Source organism: Xiphophorus hellerii, chromosome 6 (genome assembly GCF_003331165.1).
Source record: "Xiphophorus hellerii strain 12219 chromosome 6, Xiphophorus_hellerii-4.1, whole genome shotgun sequence".
Classification (NCBI taxonomy): domain Eukaryota; kingdom Metazoa; phylum Chordata; class Actinopteri; order Cyprinodontiformes; family Poeciliidae; genus Xiphophorus; species Xiphophorus hellerii.
In genome coordinates this window covers 4274932-4288705 of record NC_045677.1, presented here as the reverse complement: position 1 = coordinate 4288705, position 13774 = coordinate 4274932, and the positions used below count along the sequence as shown (strand labels likewise).

Below are 13774 nucleotides of genomic sequence, written 5' to 3'. Positions count from 1 at the left end.
TTGCACAGCTGAATGGTTGCCACTGGAGATTAGAGAATTTCTCAAAGATGTAGGAAAGAATGAAAGAAAAGCGCCAGGTATGTTTTTGATAATGGATTAGCAGTATAACACAATATAAAGCTCAAAAATTTTGATTTTTAAAAAATACTGAGAATCAGAAGTCATGGTCATAATGCTGTATCAGGATCAGTATTTAGACAGTCTTTTATTTAAAGAACTTACAAAACTCATGGCAGAAAAACGTTCTTTCCCCACACACCATCCTAGCAAATACACCATCGTCTTCTCTGAAAACAAAATGCTTTTTGAAAAGTGTTCATAGTTTTAACAGTTCCGAGTCATAACGGGGAGGGAAAAAAAAGTTAAAAATATTCCCCTGCACTGAGTTGTCACAACACAAAAAGTTGAATACACCGACATCAAGAAGAAAACGGAAGCTTTTTCCCCAACTGCTCCGGTGACAGAGCAGCCGTGTGAATCCTGCTTATTTGTCCCATTCAGGCTTCCCTCCCAGTGGCATCACAGCGACTCGGCACATGTCCCGTCGTTGGGGCGGAGTCAGAGCGGGACGGAGGGTCTTTGGGGCGTCGTCTCTTCCTTCGCGTCGGGCTAACCCACGGTAACAAACCTGCTGCCCCGGCCGCTCTGCGCCGTGGCGACGCGCCGATCTTTGAGGATGCGGAATCGCTCGTTCAGAGTCATCGACGTTTGCTGGGCAGGCAAAAAACAAAACGGACACTATAATGAATGACCGAAAAAAAATAAATAAATCACCTGCAGGAAGAAATCCGAACGTCTTCTTACCGGCTTCCCGACGCTGTTGATGTCAAACTGCAGAGGGACTCCTTTAGGGATCTTCTTCTCCTCCGTCTCCACCTTAACCGGACCCGAGCTGACAGGCGGCGGGTGCAGCGTCCATGCAGTAGGGGGCCTACGAGCAAGTTAAACACAGATGCTGTTGAAGGCAGAGGTGTGTTAAGATACGTTATCTCTCCACAGAACTTTCTACTTCGGAGGAGGTGGCACTGAACGCTCACTCTGGTTGAGTTCTGGCTGTCGGGTTGTCAATAGAAACAGTCAGAATTCCACTGCCGGCTGTAGACGTGCGCCACCTAGTGGGCAAGCAGGAGAGCTGCGTCATGCAAACAGATATACATGTCTATTTTTTAAATCAATTTATAAGGCATTAATTTTAGATATATGAACTTAAGACTTTTAAGGGACGCCCAGCCTTTCTTTCTAATGGACCCAACCAATCACACTGCGGACACTTACTGTCGTGTTCTGACTGGAGGAGTGTGAAGGTTCGTCTTCTGTACCTGGGCTTGAACCTGCGCAGCACAGAGGATATTAAATGTGTCGCCTTGGGAAACATCAGGTCTGATTTCATCCACATCAGCGTTAACGCTGCGCACCTTGAGCCCTCTGCGGAACAGGAAGGTGGCCTGGCGAGCCTCCCTCTGCGTCTGCTGGACCGGCGGCAGAGGTCTGCAGAGAGGAAAGCACAAGCTGTGGAAACGCTCCAGAGGGATGGGGCTCCGTGTCTGAGCGGGACCCATCGGATCTCACCGTCGCCGCAGCTGGAACGGTCTCCTAGACGACGACCCTGCCGCGTTCTGGCCTCTCTGTGGATCGGGCTGCCGGTAGGGCCGCCTCGGCACCTCCAGCCTCCTGTACTGGGCCTCCGAGCGCTGAATGAAGGGCCTCGTCCGCGCTTTCTGAACGAACGAGGCGAAAGGACGGTTCTTATGCAACAAAACAAACAAAAGACAAAAATGCATTTTTTTTTTTTTTTTGGTTTTTTTTCTCCGAAGAGTTTTTGCGGCGCTAGTGGCTCATATTTTTTGTACAGTAGGCAGACAGGAAGGAGGGTGAGGAGAGGGGGGAAGACATTCGGTAAAGGTCGTCGGGACCGGGAGTCGAACCCGCGACGTCCGCGTCGAGGACTAAGGCCTCCAAACGTGGGGCGTGCTAACCCCCTGCGCCACCACAGCACGCCCCCAAAAATGCATTTTAATCCATTTAGAGCAGAAAGAAAATAAAGATCACTTCACAATCAGGAGGAAGACTCCCGACTTCACAGCTGCTTAACAGACCCTGATAAAAAATCTGGCTGTTCGATGGAAAGCTAAGTGGAAGAAAAAAAACGGTTGCAGCAAAATGCGAGCCAGGAGTTTGGGAAAGATTCACCATGAATGCTGCCCCAAGAGCCGCTTCACTCAGACTATTCCTTATGCTCCATAGACTCTAAAGTTAATTTTGTTCCCAAAATTTCATCTTCAATATGGAGTCATGTCTTATTATGAAAATCGTAAAAACAAGAAGAAATCAGACGCCGTTTATTAAACGCGTTTAAATCCGATTTACCAAACATTCGCAGATATTTCTACAGATGACACGATTCGACTAGAATCTGCAAAACATCCGGTCCAACGGGGAAGAATGGACGAGAAAACTGTAGTCCTGATCGACCTCGCATGACTGCGAGGAATCCACATGCTGAAAGAAGCAGCTACTTTTCCTGTCTGTTGCTTTCAGCTGAATCATTCATAGCTTCTATAAACGTGTGTTATTTTACTTCACCACCGCAGGAAGCTTCATATGCGACGCTCAGTGTTTAGCAAACAATCACTGTCACACCGTACTTCCTGTGGACAGATGCCTCCTCTCACATTTCCAACTGGGAGAACTTCACTCTGAATGTGTTAACAACACAGAAGGAGTCCAGGATGTCCACTGATGCAACATCTGTGTTAAACTGAACCAGAGATTCCCTCTTGGGCATTGAACGCATCATCTGCCGACCTCTCCTCCTCTCAGTCTGGGTGTTACCTGGCTGGCTGCTGATCTGTTCAGCACTCCGGCTCGTTTCAGCAGGACGGCGGGCCTCCTGGCCGCCAGCCCGGTGATGACCCCCTGACCCCGCCGCCGACCCACCAGAGGAGGAACCCTCCTGTTTCTTAGAACAGCCGCTCCTCCTCGGGGTGCGCCACCTCCTGGTGAGACGACAATTTGCCCACAGTTTTAATTATTTGTAACGGAACCTCGCCGCAGTAGCAGGGGGAAGGTTAGCTCCCACCTCTCTGTGCTGCTGCTCCGCTCCTGGTTTGACTCAAACGGCCTTTCTTCTTGAACGGTCTGCGATTCACATTAGCTTGTCTTCTTATCAACTGTTTCTCCTTTTTATTTAGGCGAATTATGTCATCTGTTGAAATGAGAACAGCGAGAAATGCCATGTTTATATTTATCCAGACTGCCAGGCTGGTGCTACTAAGCAGATGCTAACATCGCAAGGAATCTATTTTGGTAGTAAAAAAAAGAAAAAGGAGAATGTTACCTAAGGACATATCGACTTTATCGGGAACGGCCGCCATTTCCCTCCGTCTTGTGCTGAAACCACCGTTCTTCATCACTCAAACCAGGACAGCCGCTCCAGAAATGGACCAGCAGCCAGCGGAAGGTTCTGCTGGCTTCTGGAGCTCTGCCACAACAGAGAAACCTCCTCCAGCCGGAACGACTCTTCTTCTTCTTCGTTTTCTTTTTCCTTTTCTTCTTCTGGCGCTCTTTGACGGTTGGCAAGAAAACTGGAGATTTGCGTTACTGCCATCTACTGGTATGGAATAAAAATAAATAAAAAATTTATTAATTAATACAACCTTTATATAATCTGATTCAAAAGAATATTCTTATTCTATCTATCTATCTATCTATCTATCTCTCTCTCTCTCTCTCTCTCTCTCTCTCTCTCTCTCTCTCTCTCTCTCTCTCTCTCTCTCTCTCTCTCTCTATCTATCTATCTATCTATCTATCTATCGCTTCTTTGTGGTTTATTTGTGGTTTTTCAAGTGTGTACTGCCACCTACCGCTACGGAGTGGATATGATGGGGATTTAAATCTGAATTTTAGAGTACAGTCCTCGTTTGCCTAGAAATTGAATAACTTTCCTTTGTGTTTTCTATATTCATAAAGGTAAAGAAATGCAACTCTTTTCTAACTTCTTGCGCCATTTTTTCTAATATAAGTCTTCCAGATAAGTATTGTGGACAATGCTTCATAACATCTTACATTTTTAACTGAATCACAAGTCGTGACTCAGTATTTCTTAGATATAATATATAAAGTTTGATTTAGTCATGTGTGATCAAAATATGAATCTAAATAAGAGCGCTCTATTTAATTAAACATTTAATTCTTCTGTCTGCGGGTCAAATTTCTACGAATTATACGCTAAAAATGAGCAAGGAGATGTAAGTATTTTTTTACAGCTATCTTGCCATACAATACTGATGCCAAGGACACCGAGTAATTAGACAATGAGCTTGCCATATTTTATGACCGCTGGAGCTTTCTCAGAGAGGCATGACGGGACGTGTAGTCAAATCCAATGAAAACAGTGTTACGAAAGCTGCCACCAACGTGCTCATGTAAGTGGTTGTGTAAAGCGGAGGAGGTTACGTGAGCGGCTGTTTTCTGTTTGCTTCCTTGTCCTTCTTGCATTAAAATGAGCTTTCACGACTGACTGCACCTAAAAAGGCCGGTCCTGAAGGCTTCCGCCGTGTATGCTGCTCCGTGTGTGGAAAAGGTTTGTATTTTTGGTGCTGTTTGAATGAAAGTTTGGTTCATTGATAGACACATTAACACCCTGTGCACGTTTAGCCAATTAATGTATCCGCTTTTTATGCTAATTCTTTTGTGTTTGCTCGCGAGCGCTTCCAGTTTTCTCTGCGCTTTTCCTCCTTCAGATCTCACCGCTAACAGCCCTGAGGCTCGCGCGACTCGCCAGTCGGGCTCGCAGACCGAAACTCTTCTTCGCTTCATTCGGCGGAGTCACCATGTCGGAGAAAAAACGCAAGGCGCCGACTGCCGCGGGAGGCAAGGAGCCCAGCGCCAAGCAGCCGAAGCTGGAGAAGGCGGAGAAAGCCGCGGGCTGGCTGCAGAGCCTGGTGAAGCGGCAGCGGGAGGACAAGAAGGACACGAAGTTCAACGAGAAGCGCCAGCGGTTTCTCACCGACACGGAGAAGATGAAGCAGGGCTCGGAGGGGGTGCTGTACTGGATGCAGAGAGACCAGAGGGTGCAAGGTGACAATATGCCACACAACAATCTGTCAGACCCATGAGGACGTGTATTCTACTCCATGTTTTCACTTCTCCTGTCTTACCCTAATAAAGATAACTGGGCCTTGATCCGTGCGCAACAGTTGGCTGCAAAGGAAGAGCTCCCCCTGCATGTGTGTTTCTGTCTGGTGGTCCCGAAGTCGGAGCTGTCCACACTGAGACATTACGCTTTTCTGCTGAAGGGACTGCAAGAAGTCGCAACGGTACCACTTTGATTGTGTGTTTTCACAAAATAGATCAAACGAGTGCAAACATTTAGTTGCATCAAGATGCTTAGAACAAGAAAAATTGGTTCAAATCAGCCAACTATTTTAGCCGGGCGAATTTCTTTTCTTTTTCACTAAATCGGCCCAGAATGAGAAATTCTAACTTTTTTTTTCTACCTGTGAAGGCAGCAGTAAACATTGCGTATTTATCCGTAGAGTTCAACTTATTTATACATTCTCAAAGATGTATACACCCTCTGTAATACAGTTAAATGTCTCTTTGCGTGTCATAAGTCAACTACATGTTTTTCGCAGTCTTCCGCCAGCATTTCAATAATCCTCCCTGGATATCTGATCAGTAGAGATCATTTGCTGTGGTTTATCAGCATCGTCCTCATTTTAAGAAAGGAGCTCCTGGTCCTGAAATTTGCAGCTGTCTGCTTGAACATAAAGTGGGATTATCACAATATGAAACTTTCAAATTTGATATGATGCTAAAAAAAAAAAAAAAACAATAACATTTTTTATACAGTGGCAATTGTTTTTGTTTTTTTTTAAATGCACTGCATATTTTTATGAGATTAAGAAAATCGATTACGGTATGGCAGAATTTTAACTTGGTTGCATTCAAAACTTATAAATTAAGCTCTTGTTTATAAAAGTATATCATTTCAAAATATCACTTCCCTGTTTGGCAAATATAGTAGACAGGATAACACATATACTATCGGTGCTAATGTATAATATTAATTACAGTACAGTATTACTTTCTTACATTGTAAATATGTTCCTTACTCTACAATTTCTTATTCTGTTTATATAAATAAATATGCGGTATATTTAAATTTCAGTGATATTCTAAAACACTAAACTGTGGATAAACATGCAAAAAAAAACCCCAGAAAACCAGGAAGAGGCAAACACTTTTCCACCCCACTCTAAAACAGACTCACATTAATGAGCCCAACTTTAATCCCACTGAAAATGTTTCGACTGTGATCTGAACCGGGGAAGCAGACGGCTGCATTCACACTTCCTCAGTCCTACTAACCACAGCAGAGTTTATGTAACTCACTGTTGCCAGTGAGCACACCTTTGGAAGAGTCAGTCGTTTGGCGTTTTAATTAAAAGCTGCAGATGGCAGGCTGTTGAGGAACTGTGAGTTTCAGCCTCGCTCTCCTGTCTGCGTCCAACAGGACTGCAAGCGGCTGAACGTCCAGTTCCACCTGCTGCGCGGGGCTCCGGGGGAAGTGCTGCCCGGCTTCGTGTCTGATCGCGGTCTGGGCGCCGTGGTGACCGACTTCTCTCCCCTCAGAGAGCCTCAGCAGTGGCTGAACGACGTCAAAAAGAAGCTCTCCAAGGACATCCCCCTCATACAGGTTGGAAGAGCTGAGCACGCAGAAAATAACTCGCAGCGACTCACACAGCTTTGACGCATCGAAGCTACAAGCTTTAATGCTTTTACTGTGATTTTAATAATAAAGAGCAACACAAAGTGAATAACTGTACAGTGGAAGGAAAGCGGTAAATCGTTTTTATTTTTTTCCAGGACATAAAAATCTGATGGAACGTTCAATAATTTCACTGAATTCCCATCCAGAACCGCACGGCATTCTGGGGGATGTAGGCAGAAGAAAAGGCTTTAGCCACTCAACCTCTCACAGACAGCTAAGCTAGGTTGGTGGCAACAAATAACTCACTGGCTCTTTGGTTACCTAGCAACAACCTGTTGAGCAACTTGTTTGGATAAAACAGGAAAGGTCACGCCACCAGTTCAGCAGTATTTCGAAACAAAAAAACTAATCAACTATTAATATCGACTGATATGAAACACTTATATTGTGATAGGTTTTTCAGCCGTATGGTCCAGATCAACGTCTTCCATCGTCTGCTGTGTCCCTGTATGATTTGTGGCCACGCATGCACACCCGATTTTTATGTTTTCATTGGAAACAAAAATGATTATGTATTCCTTTCATACCACTTTGCAATTATTCTTTACTTTGTGTTGAACTACGGTATAAAATTAGCTACATTTGTATTGTGTCCACCGTCTCCTGCTATTTCTGCCCTTTATTGACAGGTTGATGCCCATAATATTGTTCCCTGCTGGGTAGCTTCACCCAAGCTGGAGTACGCTGCCAGAACCATCAGAGGAAAAATCACCAAACTTCTGCCTGAGTTCCTCACTGATTTTCTTCCTGTAGAGAAACACCAACACACTGCCACGAGAACAGCCAAAGTAAGTTCCCAGATATACATATTTTTTTATATTTCTATAAGATAAAATAAAACGTACTTGAACATTTGTGCATATAAAATAGCAAAATTCTGCTCAAGAGTATGGAAACGCTGTGGAAATACCAGCAGATATATTTTTCACTTCCGATATCTGAGGTTCAGTGTCGGCCGATACCAATCCGATACAGAAAAAAACAGCTTAATTGACTTAAAACACACTTCTTATTTTTAAACCAAAAGACATAAATATACAGAATTCAAAAATTAATTTGATATCTGCACAATTAACCCTCCTGTTATGTTCGTTTCTAGGGTACAGCAAAAATGTTCGTGGGTCAATTTGACCCAGGGAGTGTTTAATCATGCAATAGTGTCAGAAACCAAAAAATTCCTCCAAAACATTTTTGTATCTGATTATTAACTCCAATACTAACCATTTCAATCAATATTTGTGCAATGATGTTTTATTATTTCTCAGAAATTAAGGATCAATGACGACAACCTGCTCATTTACTCATTTGGACATAAAAAATGGAATTTAGATTTTTAATGTCCAATGAAAAAAACCTAGACACAAAAAAACAATAATTTCCTTGAAGTTGACCTTTGGTAAATTATTTTATATTATACTTTTTTTTTTTTACCAAAGGGTGATCTTTATAATTGAACTTGAGACACACATACTGTTCTGGGTCAAATTGACCCGCTGATTAAAATCAAGATAAATGAGTCATGCAGAGAGTATTTATGTTTTTCTCCACTTCTGCTGAGTGTCCACTCAGTGTGGGTGGAGTTTGTCCACAGGAACAGAAAAGATTCCCGTCAAAGGTTGTGTGAACACCTGCTTTCTCGCAGTTTCCTAGTGAAGTAAAGAGAATAGTGAGAAAGTGGGCTTGTGTGTGTGTGGTTGCGTGTGTTTGTGTGTGAGTGTGTGTGTGGTGAAATATGGTTCATAACTGCAAGGAAACATATAGAATTGGACATTTTAAAATCTTTTTTTGCACTTTAACCTGACTGCCGGGTCAAATTGACCCGAACAGTATCGATGTAAAAAGTAGACCTAGGGTTTGGTACAAATGTGTAAAATGAATAAATTTTCAACTTATGTCTAGAGTGCACCTATTAAGACAAATAGAAAACGTTTCATGCAAAAAAAATGCTTCTATTTATTTTTTTTTAATTTGTAAATTTTAAAACGGGTCAATTTGACCCGGAACATAACAGGAGGGTTAAACACACCAACAGCTTCACATGCTTTGGTCAAACATGTAAAAACAACCATAATTTGTTCAGTCAGTTCAATTAGGAGTAGAACATCCGATGTAAAATAAATAATAAAAAATCTGAAAATAACAAAAACAATTTGTTGTTGTTGCTGCAGGTTGACTATCTTCGTTAAACATGTAAAAAAAATTAACTCTGGCAAACTTTCTTTCAAATGGCTCAGAAAGTGCTATTAGGAATTCTAAATATAACGTAAAATACATAATGAAGCACGTGTTTGTGCTTTCTCTTCACTGAGAGCACAAAGCATAGAATTAGACTGACTAGATCTGTGGCAGCAGGCTCCACAGCCTGGCAGCAATCCAGACATCAACTGAAATGCTGTGAAATGTTAAATAGGCCGTTCATGTTGTCTGTGGCTGTCAGGTGTGCTGCTTTGACTTGACCGGTTTGCTCTGCCTCAGCCTGTGGACTGGGAGCAGACCCTGGCCTCCCTGGATGTTGACAGAACAGTAGGGGAGCCTCAGTGGGCCAAGCCCGGCTCGGAAGCCGGCATGGCCATGCTGGAGTCCTTCATCGATGTCCGCCTGAAGCTGTTCGCCACCCAGCGCAACGACCCCAACACGGCCGCTCTCAGCCAGCTCTCCCCGTGGATCCGCTTCGGTAGGCAAGAGACCGTTAGATCTTCACCGATCTCACCGGAGCCGTTAAGTCCAGACCGATGTCCTTCACTTCATGCGACTCTGACTACATACGTTTCTGTGCCATTCCTTTGATCAGGCCAGCTTTCAGCCCAGCGTGTGGCACTGCAGGTCCGGCGCTGCGGGAAAAACGCCAGCGAGTCTGTGGCCGCCTTCATCGAGGAGCTGGTGGTGCGCCGGGAGCTGACCGACAACTTCTGCTTCTACAACGAGAAGTACGACAAAGTGGAAGGTCAGTAGGATGGGGGGGGTCTCGGTAGAAGTGATGCGGCAAACATTTGTCCGAATGAATTCAGTAAAAATGAACTCAAGTTTTCTGTTATGATCTTGGATTGTGGCCGTGGCTTCTAGGTGCTTATGAGTGGGCCCAGAAGACCCTGAAGGACCATGCCAAAGACAAGAGGGACAACATTTACACCCGGGAGCAGCTGGAGAAAGCACAAACACACGACGAGTTATGGAACGGAGCTCAGGTAAGATGAAATCCACATTAAATATCTAAGAGGCAAGCTATTATAACTGCACTTGAAAGACTACAACCCTGGACGACCAATTTAATTTTGACACCATGTACATATTTTATGTACATGGTGTCAAAATTATTGCACATAGATAATGTACATTAAAGTAACATTAAACATTGTATTTAATGTTTATCTTGTTCTCCACTGTCTGTGTTTTATTTTGTTCTGTATGTTTCTTTGAAATAAAGAGAGAGATCATGAGGAGAGGAAATGGAACTGCTAAGTAACACTTCAAAATAAGAGCATGAATAAAAACATCTACTTGGAGAATTTTTAACAGTTGATAACTAAAAGTTCAACACAGATGTTGAAATGTATTCAACTAAAAGTTTACAAAACAGCACTGAATAACTAGTGTATAATTGTGAAGGGGGATATGTGATTTTTAGCATTTTCTTTTTATCATTTATTTGAACTATTTAATTACCTTTGACACTCGTCGTTTCCCCATCAGTACCAGATGGTAGCGGAGGGGAAGATGCACGGTTTCTTGAGGATGTACTGGGCCAAGAAAATCCTGGAGTGGACCCGCTCGCCAGAGGAGGCGCTCTCCATCGCGCTCTACCTGAACGACCGCTACGAGCTGGACGGTCAGGACCCCAACGGCTTCGTCGGTGAGAAAAAGCAGGACCGTTGTTACAGGCCGAGTCCACTTGTTTCTCATTTTCTCACTATTTCTCTTCCTCCGCCGGATGTCTCGTCCCGCAGGCTGCATGTGGTCCATCTGCGGCATCCACGACCAGGGCTGGGCGGAGAGGCCGGTCTTCGGCAAGATCCGCTACATGAACTACAAAGGCTGCCTCCGGAAATTCAACGTAGCTCAATTTGAGAGGAAGTACTGTCCCAAAAAGGCCTGAAGCACGGTGCACTTGAAAGAATGTAGAGGAAATGTTTGATGAGCTCCATCTCTTACATTTTCCCTCAGGGTTCGTTTTTTAATGTCTTTTATGCTGTGGACGTTTTTTATTATCTCTGAACCCATCCAGTATGCTATGTTGGGCCTTTATTTCCTTTATTTTCTTTTAAACTCCACCAGCTTATACAAACTATTTTGCAGGATGTTTTTTTTTATATATATACGTATTAATTTTATACGTTTTAGAAGCCTGTTTCTGTATTGTTTTGATGCCGCCTTTGGAGTCACTGTTACAGCTCTCGTGTTTTGTTTTTTTTATCTATATTTTTTGGCCTGTATGATTCTGTTTGCCAAAAACAGATCAACTATAGAGAAGTTTGTGTTTATGTGTTAATTTCAGGAACTGCATCACAGATTCTTTAGTTAAGAGCTTATTCCCAACCAGGTTAATTCTTCTAGTCACTTAAACTCAAATTCAAAAATACCGTATTGACCCCAAAGGGAAATTAGACACTGTGGCAACTCTTATTAATTAAAAAATATTCAGTTACAGTAGATGGTGATGTCTGTGGATTGGAAAGATTGCCTGTGATCTTCTTCATCTCTGTCCACTCGTCGCTGATGTTGTTCCTCTGCAGTTTATTCTCCAGCTTCCTCCCGAATCCTCAAAAACTCCCCGTCTTGTTCCTCAAAGGCTTTTCTATTTTCTTGTTTAACAGTGATCCGGGGTTTATTATTAGGGAAACATCTCACGGTTCGGGTGGGGATGGTGTTGTCCACACAGAGGTTTAGTTGGTCACACACTCAGTCCTCAGTCGTTGACGTTCTCTCCTCTGGCTGGCAAAGAGCGATCCAATCTGTTGCTCCTTCAGCTTCCTGTGACCTCTTTCTGTCTCTGAACAAGAGGTTTATACTTAGAGCAGAGAAAAACAGGGATATAAGTAGCATATATGCACCTTGTTACCTTTGTGTTTTCTAAATGTCAATCCCAACCAACAGCATTGATTTTTATTTTTTTTAAATGAACATGAATAACTGGCAGCAACAGCAATTAATGGGCGAAAAAAACCCCAACTCCTTCGTCAAACACAAACTGATATGAAACCGTGTGTCTATATAAGGAATCCTGTTTCAGTCCAATTAGGGAGCGAGCTTTCATTCAGCACACATGTAATTAAAGAAAACAACACCCTCTCCAGTCCAGCCTAATTAACTGCACTCTTAGCGGTGGATAAAAACAGTCTCTAAAGGAGGCGCTGCAACTGAAACCAGTTTGCTAATTAAAATATGAATCCCCCTGTGTTCCCCTTGTTTCAGAGGAAAAAAAACTGCATATTCTCTATAGATATTTTTTAAATATGAACTCGTTGAAGCTGGGGAATCTACAGTTTTATGGAATATCTGTCTAGAGTAGAGGGATTAACGGTGATGCTTTAATCCTTCTGGTACCCTGTTGGCACTGCTGAAGTAAATGTTGCGTTTGTTCAATTAAAATTTGGACATGACTTATAATTTTTCATATCTGGTCTCCTGAAGAAATATATATTTTAAGCTTTTCCTCTTAAAGGGGCAGTATTTGTTTTGTCCAGTAGAGTCGAATCACTTCATAGCACAATCAAATAACTGTTTTGGCTTTAGTTGTTATAAACATTATGTATATGCCTTAAAGAAATTGGACTTTGTAATGTTAAGATCTTGAACATGTGCCTCTGCTCGAGAAACTCCTGCTCTTTCTGAAACTTCGCCTGCAGGAAATCATCTCAACATCGATTGACGTTTTTGCCAGTGTTGCACTGAGAAGTAGCTCAGATAATGAGCTGAGCTGTTGTGCGGTTCCACAAGATGTTTGCTAATTGCTGCTGGCTAGTCCGAAGGGGCTGAGTGGGGGAGTCACGGGGCACGGAAGTTCTGTGAGGTGGAACTGTAGTTTTCAAGCTGTAGTGGAAGCTCCATCCTTGAAATCAGACATTATATTATAGTATTTTTATGTCCAGGGACATGAAAACGTATGGGGGAAAAAATACGGCTGATTCTTATTTTCACAAGAGTTCATCTTTAAATTTTGTGCAGTTTTGTTCAGATGGACAACTCAGTTTGTACCAGACACAGAGCACATCTGACTGGCTTCCATCGCTGATTTGCTTTTCAAACAACTGACAAGAGCCGGTATGGGAAATATTACCAATAATAACGTCACATGACTTTCTTAGAAAACTTAACAATGCTTACTTTAAAAAGCCCCGTGAAGTGCTCCAAGTGTCTGTTAGATGTCAAAATTACATTTCAACTCAAAAATATTAATTAAACCCAAATAAAATGCAGGGAATTAACAGCAGTTTGAAAAGTTAACTGAACTATTTAACTATTCTTGTTCAAGCAGTGCATTAACCTCTATCCTCACACCGACCATAAAGCAAATCATTTCGTCCTACTGGCAAAAGAATCTAATCTTCCGTAACTGTCAATGTCTTCAGGGTGGTTTTGCATTATCGCCTCCAAAATCATTACTCTGGTGTGAAATGAACGTTGTACAAAACCCAGCTTGGCCTTTCCATATCCAGCTCTACAGCTGCTTCTGGTCTGTAATCTCACCAATTCACCAGGTTTTATTGAAGTTTCTAAATCCAAGCTGAAATACTCATCAGAAAGCGTCATTATGATGACTTTGAATCGCTCTTCCGCTTGTGATGAATGAAATCCAGCAACCGCTGCGACCGAGATAATCTGCACAGCCTCCGACCAGCTGCTTACGTTTCGCTGGGTTGATGTTTCACATCAACGGTTTTTTTTTTATTAATTTATTTTTTTTTTTTATTGTTTCCAGCTCTGGACTTTTACGGCTTTTCGCTCGAAGACGTTCCCAGATCCTCCGGTGGAAGTGAAATGAAGCAGATTACACATTTCATT

General features: G+C 42.8%; 2 protein-coding genes across 3 annotated transcripts; one reads left to right on the top strand and one right to left on the bottom strand.

The window, feature by feature from the left end:
- Nucleotides 1-180: 180 nt before the first annotated feature.
- LOC116721608 (UAP56-interacting factor) lies at nt 181-3608 on the bottom strand. Of its 2 annotated transcripts, none has more exons than XM_032565475.1 (9): nt 3338-3608; nt 3080-3205; nt 2833-2996; nt 1570-1718; nt 1416-1488; nt 1276-1331; nt 1038-1112; nt 805-931; nt 181-711 (listed from the first exon to the last, which is right to left on the bottom strand). In XM_032565475.1, the coding sequence occupies exons 1-9, from the start codon at nt 3408-3410 to the stop codon at nt 610-612; spliced, it is 945 nt and encodes a 314-aa protein (XP_032421366.1). In that variant the 5' UTR covers nt 3411-3608; the 3' UTR covers nt 181-609. The 2 variants fall into 2 exon arrangements, with proteins under 2 accessions (XP_032421366.1, XP_032421365.1); XM_032565474.1 differs by having other exon boundaries at nt 1570-1745; nt 3338-3606.
- A 630-nt stretch (nt 3609-4238) lies between these two features.
- cpdp (CPD photolyase) lies at nt 4239-12433 on the top strand. The gene is made up of 10 exons (XM_032565437.1): nt 4239-4582; nt 4743-5079; nt 5170-5318; nt 6518-6700; nt 7405-7563; nt 9251-9449; nt 9567-9719; nt 9839-9960; nt 10466-10625; nt 10720-12433. The coding sequence occupies exons 2-10, from the start codon at nt 4833-4835 to the stop codon at nt 10866-10868; spliced, it is 1521 nt and encodes a 506-aa protein (XP_032421328.1). The 5' UTR covers nt 4239-4582; nt 4743-4832; the 3' UTR covers nt 10869-12433.
- The last annotated feature ends 1341 nt before the right edge of the window (nt 12434-13774 follow it).